The sequence below is a fragment of the Cyprinodon tularosa genome, unplaced genomic scaffold, assembly GCF_016077235.1.
Source record: "Cyprinodon tularosa strain WSP-4 unplaced genomic scaffold, ASM1607723v1 ctg839, whole genome shotgun sequence".
NCBI classification, from domain to species: Eukaryota; Metazoa; Chordata; class Actinopteri; order Cyprinodontiformes; family Cyprinodontidae; genus Cyprinodon; species Cyprinodon tularosa.
In genome coordinates, this window is record NW_024039606.1 from 141620 (window position 1) to 168840 (window position 27221).

A 27221-nucleotide genomic window follows, 5' to 3' on the forward strand; every position below is an offset into this window, starting at 1 on the left:
GCCTAGGTGCTTGAATTTATACACCTGTGGCCATGGAAGTGATTGGAACACCTGATTCCAATAATTTGGATGGGTGAGCAAATACTTTTGGCAATATAGTGTATATTAAGACCTTTAATTGTCATTGTAAAATGTATCACTGCCTACACCTATTTATCTGATGTTTTTTCCATTTAATTGTCTGCCAATATATTTATGGAGCTTTATTTATTTCTTCTAATAATGTCAGAGTTGGTTCATACCAACGTTCTGCTAAATGAACCCTGAAGAGTTCAGGCGGCTGCAGCTGCTGCTCACCTCACGAAGGACCAGCCCAGCAGAACCAGGCTCCAGTACGTCAGAGGTCCACTCAGCTTCTGAAAAATCAGCAAGTCCAAGGAAATCTCCTCCATGATCTCCTGGGACGCCTGCTGCAGAGAGCGGCTGCTGTTGGCTTCCAGGTCGGAGCTCATGGAGGCAGAAATGTTGAAGTCAAACTCCCGCATCATCTTTTTGAACGCAGCGACTGTGGCTGAAAGAGGTCAAAGTCCGAGCGGTTAACCCGCGGCAGAGACGGCAGCAGCAATGGGAGAACGTAACTCACGCTCTGCCAGACGCTGCTTCAGGTGGGCGGCCACGTAGGATGGGATGACACAGAAGAGCTCCCCAGCTGAAAGAGACGCCATTGGTTAAAGTCCAGCGCCGCTTTCCGTTCAGCAGCCTCATAGTCAGGAGACTCAGAGCCAATCAGGAGAGGCGGCAGGTGGACGATGATATGAGTCTGATTCTAATGCTTCACTCTTAGAAACGACTGGACTACGGCCTGGAGATCATCTAAAGACAAGATGTTCGTGAACGCACCACGAGCGAGGTTGCAGAGTGGCAGGAAGCCGTCCACGATGTCACACAGGAAGCTGAACTCCCCGAGCAGGTCGCTGCAGTCGCCCCGGGCCTGGGCAAACACGTCCCGACACTTCCTGTATGGAGCGCCCATCTTGTCGTTACAGATGTCTCCGATGTCCACCAGGAAGTGGAGGACGTTCTTCAGGGTGCGAGCTGCAAGGTCAAAGGTCACTTTAATTCATACAAGCAAATAAGATGATTTTATACTTTGAGTCAAAACTAGACATTTAAGAGTGAAAATGACTGAAGAAGAAGAAGCCTGCAGACTACTGATGGAACAGGAAAACCTTTCTATTTTAGAATAAAGACAAACAAAGGCCTGACCAACATGGCGGACGCTGTCTGTCAGGGCATTGATGAAGTTCTGGACTCTTCCTGCGAGGGCGTAGGCGTTGCTGCTGATCTCTCTGATTTCCTCCAACGCGGCTGCAGAGGAAGCAAACCTTTGAGCTTGGATCATTTCCTGGTTCTCTGCTTATGCCGATGCAGAATATTAATAAACATAGAAACAACCGACATGTGAGGATTAGCGGAACCGTATGGAGGGAATTTTCTGCCAAAACGTTGCATAAAAAAAAAAAGCATGTCTCGTACGCGAGGAGAGGCTGATTTATACGCTAGCAGAGATCATTTTATACTCAGTGACAATTTATCATTTATATTTAGAGTGCAACGTTAGAGTCCGGTTTGGAAAAATTATTCTTTTGTGTTTGCAACATTTAAGGACAGTTTGAAAAAAATTTGTTTTGTGTGTGTGACTTTTGAGGAGAACACAAGTTTTATTTGTGAAGAATAAAATTAATCTGAGTGCAACATGTTTATTTTTGAGTGATAAAATCTGTTTGTGTGAAACATGCTTTTTTTATATGCAACATTTTTGCAGAAAATTAACTCCGTACACCGTTTGATCTGCTCTGAGGTTTTATGCCTAAAATGATTTCATGACATTTTTACCGTTTCTGTTTATGTTCAGAATTGAAGGAGGTGGGTGTGGCTTACAGTAGAGAGGTGTGGCCGCTCTCTGCATCAGCTCCTTCGTCTGATTGGCTGCCAGCTCGCCGCCGCACAGCAGGCTGGAGGCGGCCCGTTCGGTGTTTTCCAGTGTGTTCTTCAGAGGTCCGGACAGCAGAACCGAAACATACAGGAGCAGGATGAAGTTCCGGCCGCAGGCTGGACCGGACCCAGGTTAAAAGGTCAGAGCTACAAATGTTTCATCACAACAATAAGAAAAACAACCCAGAGAATGTGCAAGCTGGAGCAGAATAAAAATATATAGTTTATGAATAATTGTTTACTTAATTGTGACGGGTCCAAAAACATATTAAATTCTGGTTATGATACTAAAATCAACATAAAAGGATTCTGCAGGTTGGGGTTTGAGCTCAAGTGATGCCAGAAGCTATTAGCACCCAGATAGAGCTAAGAAACTGCTTCTTCTCTCCTTTCTCATAGTCATTTAAATAAATAAAATATTTAGAGTATTGCTGAGGACCGAGGGAAGCAAAGGGTTTCAGAAGGAACATGAAGGTTACTGCTTTCCGTTTAAAGTGATTCTTCAAAAAACTTCTCATTAAAGGAAAAGTCGCTCACATTCAGAATCCAAACTTCTGAAAGTTCTTTAAATCTGAAATGATTCCATCCTGTTCAATAAATGATCAGTGTTTTTAATTCAGAGTAATTTTCATGTGAATGTGCTTTACTGGAGGCATCCATGTTTGTCAAAGAACACTACTGCCACCTACTGGTTAGTGACGTCACGATGCGGTATCGGCTGTTGATCAAGTCCCAGTGCTGTATCTGGTGTTTGTCACAACGCGCTATTATCCAAGTCATCTTGAAAACATTCTTCTTCCAAATGTTGGCTACATATTACGGGTTTTTTCTCTGGCCAGAAGTTCGATGGCAAATCCTCCCTCTTCAAGTTGCCGATCCAACGACCAACCCGTCCGTGGAGGATCAGGAATCAGAAAGGTGGAATAACTCTTTTTTTCACTTTTACCCGATGTATTCCAGCATCCAGCTGCCATGCACGTGGGCATTGTCAGTTTCACTATAGCTCTGGTGAATTTCAATGGTGAAGTCCTCTGGAAATCTTCAATAATTGTTGTTGATTGCAGATGTGTCTAGTAGTTCCCATTGATTTAGCTTGGAAAGCGGGGAGAATGGCGCTAGGCTTACCGCACCGTGACGTCACTGCTGGAAGATGGCAGGAGGGAGGGGCTACTATATTTGGGCAAAAATGGCCGCTCCCAGACTCAGAGATTGTGACAAAAATTATGTTTTTATATTTTCTAATTAATGCTAAATTCATTATATCACTGCGAACGTATTAGTTTAGTTATAAATAATGATCCGTTGATTATTCCTCGCTGACCGGACTTTTCCTTTAATAAAGGTTATGACAGTAATTGATGATATGTTTATAAAAGTTTAATCATTTTCAGTTTTTTTTTTTTTTTTTACAGATTTATTTTCAGGTTTTGAATTCAAAATACTTTTTCGTTTTTTTTTTTGTAACACTTTATATTTCAAATATTTTTGGGGAGACAGAATTTTATGTCATAAATCCTGACAGTTCAACAGGTTTTATCCTCTACACTGCTGGGCGGTCTGTGTGCAGAAATGCCGTCTTTAATGTCCACATGGAGCAGGCTGTACAAGGAAATTAGAAAAAAATCTGAAAAAATAAAGTCATAACTTATTTTTTGTTTTAGAAGTTTTTCTGCAGAGTCCCTATTTTGAAAAAAAAATTTCTTCAAATTTCCTTTTTTTTTTTTACGTGATTTTTGCTCTTGATAATATTATACAATGTCTCTCCATAATCGTCAGGCTGCCCAAGTGCCTCGCCGTTAGACCCAGGTGAGCATCTCTGACTTACCTGAGAACATGGAGGGCAGCATGACCATGATGCTGGCCCGGACACCTGCTGACAACCCCATCCCGAACCCCACCAGCCCGGCCAAAACCACTGTGGAGTAGACACAGAACCACAGCTGTTGTTTCTGCAGCATGAGGCGCATGAGTCCATAAAGAGACGCCAGCAGAAGACCAGAGAGAAACGCCACCAGGCTGCGACCCGCTCTGACCAGGTGGACCCGGAGTTTCCTCTTTCTGCGAGGGCGAGAAGGCCAACCTGACCTGAAGAAGAAAAAGATGTCATGTCATGTCAGCTAAATGGATGATGGTTGTTCTTTTCTCCTGGTTTTATGGTCCGATAATCGGGGGGAGGATCACAATTAGGCAATACTAGGTAGTATCCTGGGGCCCCAAGTTCCTGGGGGCCCCATAAAACATGTATTTTTAATACAACTATTCCTTATTTCTGCACATGTTTTTGATAAAAATCCTTTGGCTAAAATGCCATCAGAACGCTGATAATATTAAGTGTGTCTCAGCCCCCCCCTTCAGTGTCCACCATATTGGATCAGTCCATCTGCTGCACATGTTCAGAAAGGTCCAAACAGACAGCAGCAAACCATTTGAAAACAAACCATGCAAAGAGCAGTGTTGCCAACTTAGCGCTTTAGTCGCTATATTTAGCCACTTTTCAGACCCCTCTAGCACTTTGATTTCTAAAAAGCTCCTAGCGCCAAATCTAGAGACTTTTTTCTGCTACTGGAGACTTTGGAGACAACATCTAAAAGCAGCGAACTCTGCTCTCCAGAGCGAGTAGATTGGTAACCCCGCCTCCTGCTCTCCTCTATCTTGTCTGCTGTCATGATTCATGCAGCTATTATTTCATCCAAATGAAAAATGGAGAACAGATAAGCAGATCATGGCTTGTCTACAGTGAAAAGAAGGACTGGGTTATTTACTTTGGCCTTTTTGGAAACACAGGAAGGAGCAATCAGCTAAGTGAGCTTAGTGCTTGGAAAAAATCTTTCATTCCTTTAGAGACAGCATGAAAAGTCAGCTGAGTACAAAACATAGAGAGGAAAACAAGAAGAAAGGGGACAAGAAGAGAGGGACACAACCTAGAACAGATCATGGATGTCTATTCTATGAACATTTCTATATCTGTTGATGTGTGTCTTCTCCATCAGAGGGCCCCCTCCCTGTCTTTGCCTTGGGCCCTATATTTCCTAAATCAGTCCCTGCATTGCCACTCCTCTGTAGGCCTGTTGATTTCTCCTTTAAAAGGAGCTGCTTGCATTTGTAAAACAAAGCATCACTTTGTTTCTTTGGTCACCTGTCAGAGCTATCAGTCAACGGTCCAAGAAATATCTGAAAGAGACTGAGCTTCCAAAGAGCAAAGGCCAGAGAACGAGAAATAAACCTTAATTAATCAGGATCAAATGAAAGAAGAAATGTAACAGAGTTCTTCTGCATGTAAGATAGATATTAGATATTTATTTTTCACTGAATGGTCAAATCTAAGTGTTAGCTTTATGCTAACTAACGGTTTAAGCCATAGAAATAATATAAGAGGTAGAGCCTGCATCGATCTATGAGCTGACGTGATTCGGTGGCGCCATCTTAGGGAGGTCGATAGCTCTGCTCAGTGTAATGTGTTCAGCAGGAACAGAAAAATTTTTAATCAACTTTAACTTTCTGAATGTTGAACTAATTGTCACAGGTTTGTTTTTTGGCTGAAAAAAAACAAAATGGTTCAGTTTATTAAAATATTCTTAGTTGGTTTAAGAGTAACAAAGTATTCTGATTGATGCAAAGCACAGCCACTCATATATTTCATAATTATTTTATTACTATATACAGAAAGATATTTATACAGGTATGCACAAATATAGATACACATATCTCTCACTCTATGTATGATATATATATAAAACTTTACTGTAAAAATATTGTAAAATACTTTAAAAATGTCCATAGAAGTATATTGATTAAGAATTCTTTAAATGAACAGTATTTATATTTGTAAAAAACACTGTACAGTACAGTATTTTATTTATTACATGTATTTATATTTTATGTGAATGTTATTGTTACCCATGTTTTAGCTGATTTGTTTTTTATTATAGCGTTTTAGGTTTTACTTATTTCTTTTTTTTTTCTTTACAGCAAGCTTTGTACGACTTTATTCTGGAAATAGAAAGAATAAAACCTTTAGCCTGGCCCTAATAGTCAGTCGTAGCTGTGGTTGTTTTGTGGATTGAATAGTTTTTTTTTTAACACTGTCCCTTATTCTATTATTTTGTACACTTTTTAATGTCCACATTTGTGCGACCACTTTTGCTGTAACCTTGTGCTGCTGTAACAATAAAGAGAGTTTCTAATCTATGTAGTGTATATCTGCTGTTCATTCAGTAATGTCTCCAAAGCTCTGATGACTTCATGAAGTTCTCCCTCTGCTGTGATGTCATCAGTCTGTTGATTTAAATTAAAACTTCTGCTTCTGTTCTGCTGAAAGCAGCAGGTTAGGGGAGAAGGATGACCTCCCCAAGATGGCGCCCCTAATTCCTGCGCTGCGACAGTTAATGTGGGGTCTAGTCTTCCATTTATGGTGTAAGCATCCTCTCATTAATGTTTAACTACTCTATTCAGCTCTTAGTTTAATGAAAATGCTTGAAGCTTTTCTGTCTCTATTCTCAGCAACATTTAGCTTCTAAATGACAGGAGGCTAACTGTTAGCTTTATGCTATCTACCTGACAGGAGGCTAACTGTTAGCTTTATGCTATCTACCTGACAGGAGGCTAACTGTTAGCTTTATGCTATCTACCTGACAGGAGGCTAACTGTTAGCTTTATGCTATCTACCTGGCCAGGTGTCCTCTGAGGGTCTGTGTGGTCCCGCCCCTCACCACCTGGACTCTGATGTCACCCTTCAGCGGGTGTAGTCTGTCCTCCTCCAGTCTCATCGTCTGATATCCCGCGTCTCCAGCTGAGGTCGGTTACCATGGAGATCAGGCAGTTAGAGCCGTTAGAGCTTCACCATCAGCCCTTCTCTGACCTGGTCCATCCAGCTGTTTCCTCCAGATGTTTGCGCTGCATCGAGCTGTCCGCCGGTTCTCCGGGCTCTGGGCGGAGAACCCGGCGGCTCTCCGGGTCCTCAGAGGTCTGCTTGGCGCGGTGAGCGGCGCAGGTAAATCCTTCATTCATCACCTGCTGATCAGCTGCAGGCTGGAAAAACATCAAGCTTATTTTGTTCCAAAACTATTTGTGCATTCTAAGTGTGAATTTGAAGTTGTAGAGGGAGTTAAATTAAAAGTTTTGTATTTGAAGAATTAAAATCAAAAATCGGAAGTACAATTTTTTTTTTTACACCTGTTGAAATGTTAAGTACAAGAACACAAATTCTGTTCTACAAGTTGCGCATCAAAAATGTTTTACATTATCAGTTTTGCACCAAATTACGAAAAAAAAAATTAACTGATTTTTTAAATTTTTTTTCAGTTTAACATGGGAATAAAGTCAGAATTCTGACTTTAATCTCAGAATTCTGAGAAAAAAGCTGGAATTCTGAGATTAAAGTCAGAATTCTGACTTTTTTCTTGAGAAAAAAGTCAGAATTCTGACTTTTTTCCCATACTATACTGAAATAAAATTTAAAAAATCAGTTAACTTTTTTTTTTTCAGTGGCCCTAATCCTCTTTCGTACCAAATGGTCCAGAACTATCGCTGCAAAACCATTTGTGCATTGTAACTTTGGTGTTTTGTAATTGTAGATTTTTTTCAATCAGTCACAATTACAAAAAAATTTACACATCTTCAAATTCTTGAGTACACAGATTGTGTTCTATGAGTTGCACATCAGAAATGTCTGTCATTCAGTTTTGCTACAGTTGATCTAAAACAAATGGTGCAAAACATTCAAAAACGTGTATTAAAACCTTCAAAATAAATTGATATACATATAATATATATACTTTTGACACAAATTTCACACTGTTAAAAACGATCTGTGACTTGTATGTGGTACCCTTGATCAGACAACAGGGGGCGCTATTTGTCGGTCAGTCTGTACCAACCGGAAACACATCTATGGCTTACTGCCATGTTGTCTTACATATTATGGAAGCAAATCGTTACCATATTTCAAATGAAAAGGCATTTTCAGAAATGCTTTTTCATTTGAAGAATGTGGCTGCATTATTTGACTCATAAATGAAATTAGTAATCAATCATCCTGTTTGCATTTTCATTTTCTTCTTCAACACTGCTCATCCTTTTACTTAACTAAAATGAATTATTTCGTCCCATATTGCCAATTCTGGCAATATGGGACGAAATATCAAATTGTTTTTTTTTTTCCTCAGTGTTGTTTCTGGGAATTGCTCACAACCTCCCCCTGACCTTTGACCTGAAGCTGGCTGTAGGATTTATATTTACTGGTGAGGAAACGTCAGACTCACATTCGTTCTTCGGGCATCATCATCATCATCAACGTCAGGTGAACACAGGTGTTTGGGTTTCAGGTGTGTGTCTCGTAGGTGGAGCCTTGTCCTCATCCTTCAGGTGCACCGTGCTTCTCACATTACCCAGCATCCTCGGCTCCCGTGGCCGCTCCTACCTGGTGGTACTGATTGTGATGGTTCTGTACAGAGGTAATAACACTCAAACTCTCTGTTTATAGCAGGGATCATTTTTTCCAGGCAGCGAGACTTTCAGCATTATTTTAAAGTGGTCTGGATCAATGTTCTCCAGACTTTCTAAGTGGCTTTTTAAATATGAATTTAATTGGAAAAAGACGTTTTATGTTCCGACATGAGCAGCAAACAGATCAATTCAATTTTTTTATTTCTATAGCGCCAATTCACATCATGTCATCTCAGGTCACTTTATAGATCCGGATCAACCAGATCATCCAGTCAGATTGATTCAAAGTTTTCTATCTAAGGAAAACCAGCTGATTGCATCGACTCATTGACTCCAAGGCAAGCCCTGATGAAAAAGGGGTCCCTATGTCCTCCAGCAGTCTAAGCCTATAGCAGCAGAACTATAGAGATAGCTCAGGATAACCTGAGCCACTCTAACTAGAAGCTTTATCAAAAAGGAAAGTTTTAAGCCTAGCCTTAAAAGTAGACAGGGTGTCTGCCTCACGGACTAAAACTGGTAGTTGGTTCCACAGGAGAGGAGCCTGAGAACTAAAAGATCTGCCTCCCATTCTACTTTTAGAAATTCTAGGAACCACTAGTAAACCTGCAGATTGAGAGCGAAGTGCTCTGTTAGGAACATAAGGAACAATCAGATCTCTGATATAAGATGGAGCTTGGCCATTTAAGGCTTTATATGTGAGAAGGAGGATTTTAAATTCTATTCTGGATTTAACAGGAAGCCAATGAAGAGAAGCCAGGATAGGAGAGATATGATCTCTCTTTTTCATTTTCAGGTCACAGTAGCCTTAACTCTGCAGGTTCCCATCCAGTCTCATCCAGACCTCATTAGAAACAAAAACAGAAAATAAAAGTCTGTAATGACTTTTGAAAAGCTAACCCTGTTACCCACCTCGCTGTCACAGGTCCGATCTCCAACATCCAGCGAAACGTCGAGGCGGCGGCTCTGACTCTGAGCTGTAATCTGGACCTGCAGGTTCATCACAGCAGGATGCTGTGGAGGCACGCCACCAAGCCATTTGTTCAGGTCGTGCAGGAGCTGATGGTGAGGAGGAGGACACGTATTTTGTCATTTTGACTTATTTAGTTAGCCTGATAAACCAGACTAAATGTGAGATTAAATGTGTAATTTAGTCTGGCCCCGATGAATGAGACATCGGAAGATTGTTGGATGAGAACAACCAGTTGTCTTTCAAACCATGTCTGTGCCTATTGGCCAACGCTCTGACCAATGAGAGCCACTGACTGTGATGTTGGAAGAGAGACAGAAAGCTGGTGGGGGAGTGGAAACAAACAGCCTGTCGGTAAAACGGCGAATACGTCCTTCTTAAAAATGAATGAGCGTAGAGCCTCTTCCTGCTCACGTTTCCACGAAAACCCAAAGTCTAATCCTTCCAGAACGGATTCCAAAGCTGAGCCAAACCAGAACTGTTCAATAGTAGCTGCCATCTTCCTTGTTGCGTTTTCTCCAGCGTCGCGCAACTTTGTCTTCCTCTAAACCCCGCCCACTTTGCATCCAGACATTCAAAACACATCTCTGCGTTGTGATTGACCCGCCAGTTCTAGGGCCTGGGGCGTTGATCGAGGCTAGGCCACTTGCAGGAAAACAAATGTTTTGGCCTCTGTAGAATTTTGGAGTCTTTGTTTTTATCCTTGTATCAAAAATGGTATCGAGTATCGAATATTTTCCTTAGTATCGGTATCGAGTTGAAAAGTTTAGTATCGTGACAACCCTACAACAAATTAGCAGATAAATTGCTGCCGCATGTGTAGCACCAAACACGCATGTTAGTCTGCTTTTTGTGGACGGGAAGCAGTTCTTTTGAGTGAACTGAATCACTTGGTTCAGTTCATTAAATGATTTATTGAAAAGATTTATTCACCAGATCAGTTTCTGCAATAATCGTTTTGATTTTACGTTAAAAATGGCTTCAATCACATGGTGTGTTTATACAGTCTAATGAAATTTCCCTAGCGACGTCGTTTTAGGAAAAATATCAGTTATTTTCTCTCCGTAGATAAAAGTTCAATTCTCAGGAAAAAAATTGTCAGTTCTCTGGAATCAGAAAACATTGGAGCTTGTCTCCTTCCTATCTCCTCTTTCTATCATCTTTTGTCCTTTTTTTTTCTTTTTCTTTTTCCTTCTTCTTCTTCTGTTTTTCTGCTCTACCTACATTGCAGTGTCCATATGAACTGTAAAACTCCCTGCATGATTATAATAAAGCTATTTATATGCATGTAACAAGTGGAGCAGTATGGCAATTGCGATACCGCTACACTTGTGAAAGTAAAATCTGTTGGGCTCCTAAAGAAAAAAAGAAAGAAGAAAGAGAAAAAAAACCAAAAAAACATTGGAGCTTTTTTTTTACTGGGTTTAACGAAGCAACATTCTCGCCTAAAAACATCGTAAATGTTTATGTTGGGTCTTTTATTTTATTATATTTATTTTATTTATTTCGAGAACAAAGTTGTAATATTATGAAAACAAAGTCGTAAAATTATGTGAATAAAGTTGTAAAATTATAAGAATAAAGCCACCAATCAGTTCACTTTGACATCCTGCACAATTTGGTGCTAAAAGATTTCCTGATTTGTCAAAACGATGCTAAAGTATAACTTCACACGATGCTCCACATTCCTCATTTTAGGGAAGAAAAAGCTTCTTGTCATAAAATACAACTTTATTCTCGCAATTTTATGACTTAATTCTTTTAATATTATGACTTTATTCCCATAATATTACGACTTTATTCTCGTAATTTTGCAACTATATTTTTGAAATTTTACGACTTTATTCTCGAAATAGAAGGAAAAAAATCTCTAGCCTGGCCCTAATGCTCGGTCGTAGTCTTCTAAATTAAAATATGAATTTTTTCTTTCACTACAATTTGCGAAGCCAACTGTCCAAGCTGACCAATCCGAGCTGACCTGCAATGACTCATGGGAAACGGAGGATCATAGGATGCTTGGCGCTGGAGCAAACATGTCATGAACATGTTTATCTGCAGCTTTATATTACAGTGAGACAACTGGAGGATTTTACCAATTCATGGTCAAAGAGGCAATTTCATGCATTTAGTGAAACAAAAAGCTCAACCAGACATGGTGAATAATCAGAAACACAGATTACAATCATAAACCTTTGGTGGTAAATTAAGCACGCTGGCAGAAGACGGAAAAGCTAAAGATAGTCGAACAGGAGTGAGAGGAAAGATGATGGCTGAACACAGAAACACAGGAAGGGCTGGATGCAAGGAATGAGGTTGACTAGGAGAGCGGCGGGTGCATCTGCTCACTCTAATTAATAAAGTAGAGCAGCCGGTGATCTGCATGACATTTCCCTCAGATGTTAGACTTCCTTTACTCGTTATACGGCGTCTACCTGCCGCAGCTGCAGACTGATGACGGTTCTACTTCTGGATCTGCTTCTCAGGATGATAAAGCAGAGTTTGAGTCCGAGTCTCTGAACATCAGCAGGAAGTTCCAGAATATCCGAGATGAAGTCCTTCTCCAGTACGGATACGACCAGTTCCAACCCAAACCCGCCGGTGGAGGAAATGGAACGCAAGAGCAGTTCACCGCCAAGACTAAGATGCAGTGTGACAGTGAGTCCAACCTGCAGGTCAGGCTCTAGGATTTTAGTTCTATTGGTTTGTACGGAGACGCCGATCGGCGGAGGTTCCACGAATCGCAGGAGATGCTGAAACCAGGGTGAGATGCAGGAAGATGTTCTGCTGTGGTTCCTCTGAAAGGAAACTTCCAGAAGGGAATGTTTTATAAAAATTACTTAATACGTTATCACTGGAAATGCTTTAAGACTCTTTTAGGGTTTTATTTCTTTCTCCTGAAATAATTTACAATCCTCAGGTGTTTAACCTGTAGTCTCTTCTTTTTTTTTCCTTTCTGTGAACCAGAGTTTGAACCAACGAGGTTCTGGTCAGCAGATCTGATATACCGGATCTAATATATCAGATCTGTTATACCAGATCCGTTATATCAGATCTGATATATCGGATTTGTCATATCAGAACTAAAGACTTTATTTCATTTCTGTCTTTCAGCTTTACCTCCTTTTCTGATGAATCAGTTCAGTTTATATGAAACTAAATTAGAGCCAGTGTCAAAAAATAATATAAAACAAACAAAAACAAAAATTTAAAACTGAAAAGAAGCCTTTAAAATTTCAGACTCGAATTTATTTATTTATTTTGTTTTAACCCGCTGTTGCATTCAGGTACTGTGGGAAGTAAAAACCTCCTTAAAGCATTGTTGCCTTTCTATTCTTTTCTACCAGTTTCTTCAAAGAACTGGCTTCACTGATATTAGCTAATTATGACTAAAATACTTAGAGCAGCAGCAGCGATGCTCATAAATTTGACTTTTTTCTGTTTTGTTGAATAAATGTTTCTGAACCAACTTATGGCCTCAGTTTGGCTCCATAAGGTGAGATCTCTGCCTGGTGTGCAGGTGTGGTGAACGGGGGCATCCAGCGCTGTGCTGATTGGTTCGCCCGGAAGTGGGAGGAGTGTATGGAGGCTGTTCCTGTTCCCGTCATCAACCACATCCTCTGTGTTTCCATGAAATTCGACTTCCTGTGTGACATCATGAGAAGTGAGTCTCTGTTCTTCTACTAATATGAAAAGTAAACTCTTGGTCTGACTGAGGTTTGTAGTGAATTAAAAGTGGTAAATGGTAAATGGCATGTACTTACATAGCGCCTTTATTCAAGTTAGGAGACTTGACCAAAGCGCTTTACGCTACATTCATTCACCCATTCACGCACACACTCACACACTGATGGTGGCAAGCTACATTGTAGCCACAGCTGCCCTGGGGCTCACTGACAGAAGCGAGGCTGTCGTACACTGGCGCCACCGGGCCCTCTGACCACCATCAGTAGACAATGCAGGTGAAGTGTCTTGCCCAAGGACACAACGACAATGAAAGTCGGAGTCGGGGCTTGAACTGTCAACCCTCCGATTACAGGGCAAACTCCTACATCCAACGCCACTGTCGCCCTAAAAGTGAAAGTTGGACCATACCATGTGTCTGGGGAAAACACATGATCTATAGCCGCTGAACCTGTAGAACCAGCTTCATGGTTATTAGTCTTTCGCATCACATCCCAGTTTGGACCCAGCTTCGGCTGTCAGACATATAGGCAGTATAAGAGAGTTTTTCCTCTCCACTGTCGCTACAAGCATGCTTAGTGTGAGGGATTGCTGAAGAGTCAATGAGTCGATGCAATCAGCTGGTTTTCCTTAGATAGAAAACTTTGAATCAATCTGACTGGATGATCTGGTGAACTGGAAAGTGACCTGAGATGACATGATGTGAATTGGAGCTATAGAAATAAAGTGAATAGAATTTAACCTTTTAACATCCGCCTCATTTTGTGAAATTCTCGCCTATTTTGCATACCCAAATGGAAAAGGAAATAATTTAGTAAATGTGAGTCCAAATTACATTTCTGCTGATCTGTTGCTTTCCTTCAGATCTCCTGCTGCTGTCTTAGTTCTAGAGATAGGAGGTTTCCTCCTTCAGTCCTCCCAAACAGTCACGCTTGGTTCAGAGTCCTGATCTTTGACCTTTGACCTGCTAACCCGTAGACGCTGAGCTGCAGCTATCAGCTTTCTGCTCTGGCATTGGGTGGAATCGTTCTAAAAAGATCAGTCTGAGATGTTCTCCTTCTGCACGACAAAGGACTCCTGATGAGTTGAGATGACCTTTGAACCTTTCCCAGGTTGACGATTCTCAGAAACGCAGTCTCCCTCCCAACCCGCCGAATACTGACGCTTGGTCCAGCCGCCTGCCCGTCACATACTGACACAACGGGTTTACTCTCCTGCATTTCTCAAGGTGCAGGTTGAGGCAGGAGCCTGCAAAACTTTTTTTCATGAACAGCAAAAACAAAGTAAAAATATTAAAACTAACTGATCCCTAACCCCGACTGTAAACCTAAAGCAAGCTCTAGGATTCCTGTTAGCATGCAAAAAATTTAAAGTCATAGGGAAGTCATTTTTAAATGTGAAATCAGTGTGGCTTAACCATGTATATAAATGTTCTCTTTATCAGATCATATTGTCCCAAAATTTAGAAAATTTCTATTTAAAAAAAAATCCTGTCTTAAACTCTATGTTTTTTCCGTTATCTTCTGCAGGCCAGTTAGTTCTACGTCAGCCTGAACACCTAAATTCAGCCAATCATATATCAACGCTCATCTGTCAATCAAATGTTTTCAGTCATAGCATCTTGATTCATGTGTCGCAGCTAATATATGCAACGGTTGAAATCAGAATCCTTTCCTTTCCCATTGAGTTGCGTCCCAGTGTTCACGGGGATGGACGTCTGTGTCTTCGGCAGGCGTAGAGCTAACAGAACTGGCAGCGTAGCGAGGCAAGGGCTCAAACATGTACGGCTGGAAGCCTTCTACACCAAACCAAGCTTCTGCCGCCCTGGCGTCCTTTTCCACAACATCTTCGTCCCCGCTTTCCTCCTCTAAATAAAAAATGGATGACGGAGGAGACTCATCCACGACCTCCGACACTAAACTCTCCTCCTCTTGCATGTTTCCGCTGTCCATAGCGTTCCTTGACAGCGTCGTTTCTAAGTCACCAATTTAGTGCTACTTGGTCCCAATGGAATTTCCCATTGGGAACCTGCTAGCACTAAGATGCTAACTGGTTAGCATCTTAGTGCTAGCAGGTTCCCAATGGAATTTCCCATTGGGAACCTGCTAGCACTAAGATGCTAACTGGTTAGCAAGATGCTTCCCACAAACCGGCCACAACCAAACATGCTTGCGAACCTTCCGCCATAACAATCCCGCCCCCTTGATAATCGACCAATCACATTCACTTTATTCACTCGGGTAAAGTCGGGCACCACTGGGAGAATTTGGAAATGCAACGGTTGGAACAGCCGCTTCCCTACGACTTCAAAATTTTTTTTATCGTGAGTCACATGATGTAATGTCCACTGCCTGTCACTCACCCAGGGCGTCATTATATGAGGAGGGGGGCAGCTCTGATGCGTCAGTATGTGATGCTTTGACCAATCTTTGATCAGCAGCATCTGGTTCCTGTTTAGCACAATGAACCCAGAGGAAGCTGCCATGGAGTTTCTCCACCACTCTGTTTAATAAACGATTTGATGCCACCTCCCTCTACGTCTCCATGTGTTGCTAATAGACTGCCGGTTGTTCTGCTCGGCCTCTTTCTTCCTCTCTCTCAGTAATGACCCCCTGGTGTCGGGAGCAGATTCCTGTGGAGGGAAACTTCGGTCAGCTGTTTGATCAGCTCAACATCTCAGTGGACCGGCTCTCCAGAGAGTTCAGCACGGAGGTGGTCCTTCTGGTATGAGCATGGCCGCCATCAGCTGACCTCCACACGACCCCCAGATCTGACGATCTGTCATCTGCAGGAGGAGAACCAGCAGCCGGTGCTGGACGGGGTTCTGTTGGACCAGGCCTTCACTCAGGCAGTCAAACAGTCCTTCCTGAGTCTGACAAGGACCATGGAACAAGTGATGAACGTCCTGCAGCTGCTGCTGTCCTTCACCTTCATCACTGTGTTCATCCAGTAAGATTCACACGTTCATCAGCAGAGTGACCCGTTAGATTCACACCTTCATCAGCAGAGTGACCCGTTAGATTCACACCTTCATCAGCAGAGTGACCCGTTAGATTCACACCTTCATCAGCAGTGACCCGTTAGATTCACACCTTCATCAGCAGTGACCCGTTAGATTCACACCTTCATCAGCAGTGACCCGTTAGATTCACACCTTCATCAGCAGAGTGACCCGTTAGATTCACACCTTCATCAGCAGTGACCCGTTAGATTCACACCTTCACCAGCAGTGACCCGTTAGATTCACACCTTCATCAGCAGTGACCCGTTAGATTCACACCTTCATCAGCAGAGTGACCCGTTAGATTCACACCTTCATCAGCAGAGTGACCTGTTAGATTCACACCTTCATCAGCAGAGTGACCCGTTAGATTCACACCTTCATCAGCAGAGTGACCCGTTAGATTCACACCTTCACCAGCAGTGACCCGTTAGATTCACACCTTCATCAGCAGTGACCCGTTAGATTCACACCTTCATCAGCAGAGTGACCCGTTAGATTCACACCTTCATCAGCAGAGTGACCCGTTAGATTCACACCTTCATCAGCAGTGACCCGTTAGATTCACACCTTCATCAGCAGAGTGACCCGTTAGATTCACACCTTCATCAGCAGTGACCCGTTAGATTCACACCTTCACCAGCAGTGACCCATTAGATTCACACCTTCATCAGCAGTGACCCGTTAGATTCACACCTTCATCAGCAGAGTGACCCGTTAGATTCACACCTTCATCAGCAGAGTGACCCGTTAGATTCACACCTTCATCAGCAGAGTGACCCATTAGATTCACACCTTCATCAGCAGTGACCCGTTAGATTCACACCTTCATCAGAAGTGACCCGTTAGATTCACACCTTCATCAGCAGAGTGACCCGTTAGATTCACACCTTCATCAGCAGTGACCCATTAAATTCACACCTTCATCAGCAGTGACCCGTTAGATTCACACCTTCATCAGCAGTGACCCGTTAGATTCACATCTTCATCAGCAGTGACCCGTTAGATTCACACCTTCATCAGCAGAGTGACCCGTTAGATTCACACCTTCATCAGCAGATTGACCCGTTAGATTCACACCTTCATGAGCAGTGACCCGTTAGATTCACACCTTCATCAGCAGTGACCCGTTAGATTCACACCTTCATCAGCAGAGTGACCCATTAGATTCACACCTTCATCAGCAGAGTGACCCGTTAGATTCACACCTTCATCAGCAGAGTGACCCGTTAGATTCACACCTTCATCAGCAGAGTGACCCATTAGATTCACACCTTCATCAGCAGTGACCCGTTAGATTCACACCGTCATCAGCAGTGACCCGTTAGATTCACACCTTCATCAGCAGTGACCCGTTAGATTCACACCTTCATCAGCAGAGTGACCCGTTAGATTCACACCTTCATCAGCAGTGACCCGTTAGATTCACACCTTCATCAGCAGTGACCCGTTAGATTCACACCTTCATCAGCAGTGACTCGTTAGATTCACACCTTCATCAGCAGTGACCCGTTAGATTCACACCTTCATCAGCAGAGTGACCCATTAGATTCACACCTTCATCAGCAGAGTGACCCATTAAATTCACACCTTCATCAGCAGAGTGACCCGTTAGATTCACACCTTCATCAGTAGAGTGACCCGTTAGATTCACACCTTCATCAGCAGTGACCCGTTAGATTCACACCTTCATCAGCAGAGTGACCCGTTAGATTCACACCTTCATCAGCAGTGACCCGTTAGATTCACACCTTCACCAGCAGTGACCCATTAGATTCACACCTTCATCAGCAGTGACCCGTTAGATTCACACCTTCATCAGCAGAGTGACCCGTTAGATTCACACCTTCATCAGCAGAGTGACCCGTTAGATTCACACCTTCATCAGCAGAGTGACCCATTAGATTCACACCTTCATCAGCAGTGACCCGTTAGATTCACACCTTCATCAGAAGTGACCCGTTAGATTCACACCTTCATCAGCAGAGTGACCCGTTAGATTCACACCTTCATCAGCAGTGACCCATTAAATTCACACCTTCATCAGCAGTGACCCGTTAGATTCACACCTTCATCAGCAGTGACCCGTTAGATTCACATCTTCATCAGCAGTGACCCGTTAGATTCACACCTTCATCAGCAGAGTGACCCGTTAGATTCACACCTTCATCAGCAGATTGACCCGTTAGATTCACACCTTCATGAGCAGTGACCCGTTAGATTCACACCTTCATCAGCAGTGACCCGTTAGATTCACACCTTCATCAGCAGAGTGACCCATTAGATTCACACCTTCATCAGCAGAGTGACCCGTTAGATTCACACCTTCATCAGCAGAGTGACCCGTTAGATTCACACCTTCATCAGCAGAGTGACCCGTTAGATTCACACCTTCATCAGCAGTGACCCATTAGATTCACACCTTCATCAGCAGTGACCCGTTAGATTCACACCTTCATCAGCAGTGACTCGTTAGATTCACACCTTCATCAGCAGTGACCCGTTAGATTCACACCTTCATCAGCAGAGTGACCCATTAGATTCACACCTTCATCAGCAGAGTGACCCATTAGATTCACACCTTCATCAGCAGAGTGACCCGTTAGATTCACACCTTCATCAGTAGAGTGACCCGTTAGATTCACACCTTCATCAGCAGTGACCCGTTAGATTCACACCTTCATCAGCAGAGTGACCCGTTAGATTCACACCTTCATCAGCAGTGACCCGTTAGATTCACACCTTCATCAGCAGAGTGACCCGTTAGATTCACACCTTCATCAGCAGAGTGACCCGTTAGATTCACACCTTCATCAGCAGAGTGACCCGTTAGATTCACACCTTCATCAGCAGAGTGACCCGTTAGATTCACACCTTCATCAGCAGTGACCCGTTAGATTCACACCTTCATCAGCTGAGTGACCCGTTAGATTCACACCTTCATCAGCAGTGACCCGTTAGATTCACACCTTCATCAGCAGTGACCCGTTAGATTCACACCTTCATCAGCAGAGTGACCCATTAGATTCACACCTTCATCAGCAGAGTGACCCGTTAGATTCACACCTTCATCAGCAGAGTGACCCGTTAGATTCACACCTTCATCAGCAGTGACCCGTTAGATTCACACCTTCATCAGCAGTGACCCGTTAGATTCACACCTTCATCAGCAGAGTGACCCGTTAGATTCACACCTTCATCAGCAGTGACCCGTTAGATTCACACCTTCATCAGCAGTGACCCGTTAGATTCACACCTTCATCAGCAGTGACCCGTTAGATTCACACCTTCATCAGCAGTGACCCGTTAGATTCACACCTTCATCAGCAGAGTGACCCGTTAGATTCACACCTTCATCAGCAGAGTGACCCGTTAGATTCACACCTTCATCAGCAGAGTGACCCGTTAGATTCACACCTTCATCAGCAGAGTGACCCGTTAGATTCACACCTTCATCAGCAGTGACCCGTTAGATTCACACCTTCATCAGCAGTGACCCGTTAGATTCACACCTTCATCAGCAGAGTGACCCGTTAGATTCACACCTTCATCAGCAGAGTGACCCATTAGATTCACACCTTCATCAGCAGAGTGACCCGTTAGATTCACACCTTCATCAGCAGAGTGACCCGTTAGATTCACACCTTCATCAGCAGTGACCCGTTAGATTCACACCTTCATCAGCAGTGACCCGTTAGATTCACACCTTCATCAGCAGAGTGACCCGTTAGATTCACACCTTCATCAGCAGTGACCCGTTAGATTCACACCTTCATCAGCAGTGACCCGTTAGATTCACACCTTCATCAGCAGTGACCCGTTAGATTCACACCTTCATCAGCAGTGACCCGTTAGATTCACACCTTCATCAGCAGAGTGACCCGTTAGATTCACACCTTCATCAGCAGAGTGACCCGTTAGATTCACACCTTCATCAGCAGTGACCCGTTAGATTCACACCTTCACCAGCAGTGACCCGTTAGATTCACACCTTCATCAGCAGTGACCCGTTAGATTCACACCTTCATCAGCAGAGTGACCCGTTAGATTCACACCTTCATCAGCAGAGTGACCTGTTAGATTCACACCTTCATCAGCAGAGTGACCCGTTAGATTCACACCTTCATCAGCAGTGACCCGTTAGATTCACACCTTCACCAGCAGTGACCCGTTAGATTCACACCTTCATCAGCAGTGACCCGTTAGATTCACACCTTCATCAGCAGAGTGACCCGTTAGATTCACACCTTCATCAGCAGAGTGACCCGTTAGATTCACACCTTCATCAGCACTGACCCGTTAGATTCACACCTTCATCAGCAGAGTGACCCGTTAGATTCACACCTTCATCAGCAGTGACCCGTTAGATTCACACCTTCATCAGCAGTGACCCGTTAGATTCACACCTTCATCAGCAGTGACCCGTTAGATTCACACCTTCATCAGCAGAGTGACCCGTTAGATTCACACCTTCATCAGCAGCGTGACCCGTTAGATTCACACCTTCATCAGCAGTGACCCGTTAGATTCACACCTTCATCAGCAGTGACCCGTTAGATTCACACCTTCATCAGCAGTGACCCGTTAGATTCACACCTTCATCAGCAGAGTGACCCGTTAGATTCACACCTTCATCAGCAGCGTGACCCATTAGATTCACACCTTCATCAGCAGTGACCCGTTAGATTCACACCTTCATCAGCAGTGACCCGTTAGATTCACACCTTCATCAGCAGAGTGACCCGTTAGATTCACACCTTCATCAGCAGTGACCCATTAAATTCACACCTTCATCAGCAGTGACCCGTTAGATTCACACCTTCATCAGCAGTGACCCGTTAGATTCACATCTTCATCAGCAGTGACCCGTTAGATTCACACCTTCATCAGCAGAGTGACCCATTAGATTCACACCTTCATCAGCAGCGTGACCCGTTAGATTCACACCTTCATCAGCAGATTGACCCGTTAGATTCACACCTTCATGAGCAGTGACCCGTTAGATTCACACCTTCATCAGCAGAGTGACCCGTTAGATTCACACCTTCATCAGCAGTGACCCGTTAGATTCACACCTTCATCAGCAGTGACCCGTTAGATTCACACCTTCATCAGCAGAGTGACCCGTTAGATTCACACCTTCATCAGCAGTGACCCGTTAGATTCACACCTTCATCAGCAGTGACCCGTTAGATTCACACCTTCATCAGCAGAGTGACCCGTTAGATTCACACCTTCATCAGCAGAGTGACCCGTTAGATTCACACCTTCATCAGCAGAGTGACCCGTTAGATTCACACCTTCATCAGCAGAGTGACCCGTTAGATTCACACCTTCTTCAGCAGTGACCCGTTAGATTCACACCTTCATCAGCAGAGTGACCTGTTAGATTCACACCTTCATCAGCAGAGTGACCCGTTAGATTCACACCTTCATCAGCAGAGTGACCTGTTAGATTCACACCTTCATCAGCAGAGTGACCCGTTAGATTCACACCTTCATCAGCAGTGACCCATTTGGGTCTATTTTGTTTTTTTCCCCTCCTCCTCCTCCTCCTCCTCCTCCTCCTCCTCCTCCTCCTCCTCCTCCTCCTCCTCCTCCTCCTCCTCCTCCTCCTCCTCCTCCTCCTCCTCCTCCTCCTCCTCCTCCTCCTCCTCAGGGCTTTCCAGTACTTCCGCTACTACAGGAGAAACATCAGCTTTGACAACGTCTACATCAGCTCCTACTTCCGAAGGATCGATGACCGCAGGAGACAGGCGGTACTCTCACTCTCCTCCTCTTCGTCATCATCATTGAGATGAAGATTCTCAGAGTAACTGCTGCTTTTCTTCTTCTTTCCTTTTAGGGGAAACACTTCCTGCTGCCTCTGAGAAAATCAGAGACCAGCAAGTTCATATTCCCCCTGAGTCCAAGGATCTACCCTGAGGAGCTGAAACAAGTGGTGAGTTCAACACCTGGAGGCAGATGATCTAAGCCTAAGGCAGGTGTTCTGGTTCTGCCCACCTGGATTTAAAGGTGCAGTAGGAGATCTTTTCTGACGCATTTTTTACCTGCCTTACCGGGCAGGCGGGGGGAAGTAGATGTTAGCGTTTTTCAGGTCTGTGCTACAAACTGCAGGCAGCAGGAAAGCCAACATATTCTGCCGGCAGGTTTCTACATTCTAAGTTAATTTAGGCGTTAATAAACTGTTTCAGAGGAGTGATCATAGCGCTCTGCATCAGCAGTGCTGCGTCTGACTCCCTGCCAGCTCCCAGATCAGCGCCGCGTCGCACGTTCATGTGTTTTGAAGGCGTGGTTCCGGGGGAGGGGCTAAAAGGAGACGCTGGTTGTGTATGTTCAAAATATAGTTTTTCAGTTTTTTCGAAGATCTCCTACAGCACCTTTAAAACAGCAAGATTCACTGCTGTAAGCAGTGAATCAAGCAGAATCCCTCTGCAGCCAATTTTTCCTTTTATCTCCCAAAATGTCCATTTTTACAACACCTTTTTATTTTTGAAATAAAATGTTTGTTTTCAAGACTTCATCATGTGGTATTTCTAAGCTAAGCCTCTAGTTAGTTCAGTGTTTAGATCAATGTCTGCAGATGGCAGGTGGTCTTCAGGTTTTGACCGTCTCACTGCTGTCCATCATCCTGCTGGGCGTCGACTTTGCTCTGGTCCACGTTCTGGACATCATCAGCAGACACACGTTTACGCAGTTCAACGTGACGAGTAAACGCACCGCCACTCAGCTCGGACCTTTAAACTCTTTAAAGTCCGAGAAGGTTAATACAGAAGGGACCTGGAAGCTTTCCATTCCTCACTGACACATGGCTCCGCCCCCCTCTCTGCAGGTAGTCACCACATGGACATCAAAGTGGGTGGAGACACCATGATGGCCCGCCTCCTGCGGACCGTGATCTCTGGGTTCAACAGTTCATCCGACCTGAACATCAATAGCGACAACCAAGGTGAGCTCCAGGTCTTTGTGGGCGGCGCCATCAGAAGGAGGCCTCTAGAGGGCAGCATAACCGTTAAATCACCACTAGAGTCTAGAGTCTGTCAAAATATCACCTTTTGTAAGTGAAAGTCGGGTCTCCTGTCCTGAAGAACCTGACAGCTGCTCAGAGTTTAGAGTCTTTTCTGTTCAGTCCAACTTTCTGCTAAACCTACAGCTCCATATTTTCACAGTTTCTCATTTTATACGTTTTATTATTCAATTGCTGCTAGATAATAGTGAAAACCATGGGCCATGGTTAAATGATATTTAAATCTAGAATATGTTTTCTTCAGACAGACAGACAGAGAGACAGACAGACAGATTTTTTTCTCTGTTTACACTTTTTAAAACATTTTCTAATTTCTACTTTGCTGAATCAGACTGAAGCTAAAAGGAACTGGATCATCGTAAAGTGAATCAGATCTGAACTGGTTCTGGATTAAATAAATAACCCTGCAGGGTGTTGGACAGACTTTAAACCAACAGAGGGCGACATTTCCCTCCATCTGCAGACTATAGAGAACAGAATCATGAACTTTCTCTCTCTGTCTCTCTCTCTCTCTCTCTCTCTCTCTCACTGTCTCTCTCTCAGCATGCATGTCTCCCCCCTCCTCCCTCCCCACTGCAGTATATGTGAGCTGTGTGGGTTGTGTCCTGCTGGTGGCGCTGTTCAGCCTCGTTCAAGTCTACACCAACCGGCTCAGACGGGTCATCGCAGCCTTCTACCACCCTAAGGTACGCAGACAGACAGACAGACAGACAGACAGATTCTATGTTACAGCTTCAGCAGAGTGATGTTGATAATTACATAAAGAAGCTTTTTCACATTTTCTCACCCTCCAAAAACAGGATATAGCAATAACTGAATTTTCTTTAAACAGTTGAAATGTTCCTTGTCTTTTACATCAAAAAATCAGGCCAAACTGGTTTGTTGTAACTTCCTGCACCGTTGGACCTGAGGTTCAGCTTGTTTTATGTGTGTTTGTTTGCAGCATGTGAGCTGCAGTAAATCTGATCTGAGAACAGATTAGAGTAAGAGCTTTATAACAGCAGAGCTGTTTAAGTGGACTTACTGCGCTGCTGGGGAGCTGCTGGGGAGCAGAGAGGTGATGAATGGAGGCAGTGATCGGGTCGGACAGCTCCTCTCCAGGTTCACGCCGTCAGACCTGCTGAGGAGCAACAGGAAGCTGATCAGATCAACAGCTTCCTGTTGGTTTCATCCTGCAGAGGAATAAAAGCTAGAACTTGAATAAGGTGAAGTTGGGGAGATGATGCCATCAGCGTTTTTCTCACCCTCGGATCCAGATCCTGTTGGACCTCAGGGAACTAGGATGGAGCAGGATGAGGATGGCAGCAGTCTTAGCAGAAACTCCCAGATTTGCTCTCCCTGGACAAAATCCAGCAAAGAGACATATTCAGTTCTATTCAGTTTATTTCTATCCTGCCAAACCACAACACATGTCATCACAGGTCACTTTCCAGTTCACCAGATCATCCAGTCAGTTTGATTCAAAGTTTCTATCTGTGGAAAAACAGTTGATAGCATTGACTTGAAGGCAAGTCCTGATGAAAAAGGGGTCCCTATGTCCTCCAGCAGTCTAAGCCTATAGCAGCAGAACTATAGAGATAGATCAGGATAACCTGAGCCACTCTAACTAGAAGCTTTATCAAAAAGGAAAGTTTTAAGCCTAGCCTTAAAAGTAGACAGGGTGTCTGCCTCACGGACTAAAACTGGTAGTTGGTTCCACAGGAGAGGAGCCTGATAACTAAAAGATCTGCCTCCCATTCTACTTTTAGAAATTCTAGGAACCACTAGTAAACCTGCAGATTGAGAGCGAAGTGCTCTGTTAGGAACATAAGGAACAATCAGATCTCTGATATCAGATGGAGCTTGGCCATTTAAGGCTTTATATGTGAGAAGGAGGATTTTAAAATCTAGACATAGTCCCTCCATGGGGTCCTGGTCCTCCTCCTGGTGGGACGTCCCTGGAACCATCAGAGGGAGGCGTCCATCTGATAAAGGCCCCGTCCACACGAAGCCGAACCCTGGCCTAAACGCACAAATTTTTCACCAAACCAGCCTCTCATCCATACGAAGCCGGCGTTTCGGGGGTCTGTAAACGATCTTTTTTTTATTCAGCCTTCAGAGTGGGAAGATTCTGAAACGCCGTTTTCGCGTTTCCATCTTTACGCTCTAACAGCTTTTTTTTTTCTTACACGCATGCGTCATAGCGTCGCCTCTAAACACGCATGGGCGACACAGTATCACAACAACAATGGCGCCGTACTGTGTTGAATGGTTGCTGCTCATGCTACTCACCCTGCTGTCGGGCTTACAACAGAATCTTCTTCTTCTGGAATATCTCCAGGAAGAACAGAGCAATATCGACCACATAGTTCAGCACCTGAATTTGACTGAACCACCAAAATGGACCCGCAGGGCAACCATGAATAAATATTAGTGCGCATGCCCAACATTTCGTCGCCTATTTTTGCTTTGGCACCACAGCGCCACTTACAGGCCTGGCATACATTTTGCAGCGTTTTCATGCATTCGTGTGGACGATCACATTTATTTTACGTCTCCGTCTTTACGACAAACGTTCTGGAAAATATCAGCGTTTCGTGTTCGTTTTGACTTCGTGTGGACGGGGCCAAAGATGTCAGATCCTCCTCAGCTGACTCCTCTGGATGTGGAGGAGAAGCAGCTCTACTCTGAGCCTCCCCCTGATGACCCAGCTCCTCCCCCTCTCTCTGAGGGAGAGCCCAGCCTCCCTGCAGAGGAAGTTTGGATCCAGGATCTGGTTCTTTGGGTCCTGATCCAGATTAATGACCATAGGTGAGGGTAGGAACGTAGACCGACCATTAAATCAGAGCTTTGCCTTTTCTCTCAGCTCTCTCTGAAGCACAGCGTCTGCATTCTAGCAGCAGAACTGGTCCGTCTGTCGATCTCCCCTCAATGATGAACAGAGTCCCCGCAGTCGGTTTAGGCATCCGTGGATCGGGTCCCTGAGGCCTCTGACTGCTGCCCAATCCTCTCTGCACTGGTTCCCCCTGCAGGAGGTGGGCCCCCCAGTCATGTCCCGCACGGATTAGCCCCCCCTCCATGAACCGTCACTTTAACATGGCGTCACCAGATGTTCTGTAACCTGTTGGGTAACCAACGTTTTTTATGGGCCGCCATTGGGTCTCGCTTCACCAGAACTTTCTGTTCATGTCTCCATCTGCAGTAAAAACTGGACTTTCAGTTGAACTTTTTGCTAATGAACCATTAGGTACTGATCCAGCGGGTGGTGGTTCTGGTTCTACAGAGCAGAGAAGGTGGAGCAGCAACCAATAAGACAAAAGGAGTGGAGAGGGAGGAAGAGGAGGGAGAGAGTTGAGGAAGACCTCAGAGACACTAAAGACAGAAATCTAGATCAGTCTCTGTTCTTGTCTCTGTCTCTCAGAGGGAGAAGAAGCGCATCTTGTTTCTCTACAACCTGCAGCTCCACCGACGGCTTTCCTTACCTGACAAGGAGAAGACCATCGATAGAGGACAGAGGAACAGGACGGTGAGCGTGACGTCCCCCTTCAGTCCAAACCTGCTCCAGGAACCCATCAGATCTCAACAATGTTCCTCTTTTGGTGCCACAGAGAGAAAAACATGTTTTTTATTTTAACCCTGCTCTCCACCTGCAGGTGTTTGAGCGCCTGACCGCGTGGAGGCGCCGTCTCTTTCTTCACCGCCACCCAGAAGAGTCGGACATGGAGGAGACTCGTTATGCCTGCAGTTAGACCGAGGTTCAGACAAACCCAGAGACCCTGTCAGCGTCCGTCCTTCAGTCTAATAAAGTTCCTTAAGGCAACAGTGAAACCATCGTGTCCATTAAAACACAAGCTTCTCCTTACTGAGACCTAGCCTCCATGTTGGAAACGGAAAAGCAAACGTGAGCTCATGTGGTAAAAAGCAACAGAAATAAATGTCAACTTTATTTATACAGCACTTCATCACAAAGAGGTTCCAATAAAGTGCTGACGCCATAAAGCATTAGAATAATGGCTCTTAGTGGTTTACAAAGCTAGAAGGAAACTGCACTGTCAGTCTGTGCCTGCAGGTCAGAGTTCAGGGTTTAAAACGCACAGATTCATTCACAGGTTTTTAAAGGTAAAGTCGGTCAGAGAGGATTAATCAATGGATCATTATTTACCTAAAACTAATACGTTTGCAGTGAT

General features: G+C 44.1%; 2 protein-coding genes across 2 annotated transcripts in view; one reads left to right on the forward strand and one right to left on the reverse strand.

Moving 5' to 3' along the window:
- The window catches only part of dcst2 (DC-STAMP domain containing 2), a 19781-nt gene extending 12839 nt beyond the window's left edge, over positions 1-6942 (reverse strand). Inside the window, exons 1-7 of the mRNA XM_038272575.1 lie at positions 6601-6942; positions 3761-4020; positions 1882-2052; positions 1207-1308; positions 841-1035; positions 584-649; positions 298-511 (exon numbers count right to left, since the gene is read on the reverse strand). Of these exons, the coding sequence (XP_038128503.1) occupies positions 298-511; positions 584-649; positions 841-1035; positions 1207-1308; positions 1882-2052; positions 3761-4020; positions 6601-6701 (1109 nt within the window). The 5' untranslated portion in view covers positions 6702-6942. The remainder of the gene's footprint in view (positions 1-297; positions 512-583; positions 650-840; positions 1036-1206; positions 1309-1881; positions 2053-3760; positions 4021-6600) is intronic.
- On the forward strand, positions 6265-26862 carry dcst1 (DC-STAMP domain containing 1). Its single transcript, XM_038272576.1, has 16 exons — positions 6265-6322; positions 6609-6925; positions 8100-8174; positions 8259-8387; positions 9302-9441; positions 11830-12001; positions 12864-13007; positions 15630-15751; positions 15819-15976; positions 21688-21787; positions 21874-21969; positions 22612-22738; positions 22861-22977; positions 23599-23741; positions 26456-26560; positions 26688-26862. Exons 2-16 carry the CDS (start codon positions 6820-6822, stop codon positions 26781-26783), a joined length of 1830 nt encoding a protein of 609 aa, XP_038128504.1. The 5' UTR covers positions 6265-6322; positions 6609-6819; the 3' UTR covers positions 26784-26862.
- Positions 26863-27221: the final 359 nt, after the last annotated feature.

Excerpts from the sequence above, each read along its gene's own strand:
- dcst1 (XM_038272576.1), top strand. The coding sequence starts at position 6,820 with ATGTTTGCGCTGCATCGAGCTGTCCGCCGGTTCTCCGGGCTCTGGGCG. Across the intron at positions 21,788-21,873 it reads ATGACCGCAGGAGACAGGCG|GGGAAACACTTCCTGCTGCC; the intron begins GTACTCTCACTC and ends CTTTCCTTTTAG. Across the intron at positions 23,742-26,455 it reads CAGCCTTCTACCACCCTAAG|AGGGAGAAGAAGCGCATCTT; the intron begins GTACGCAGACAG and ends TCTGTCTCTCAG.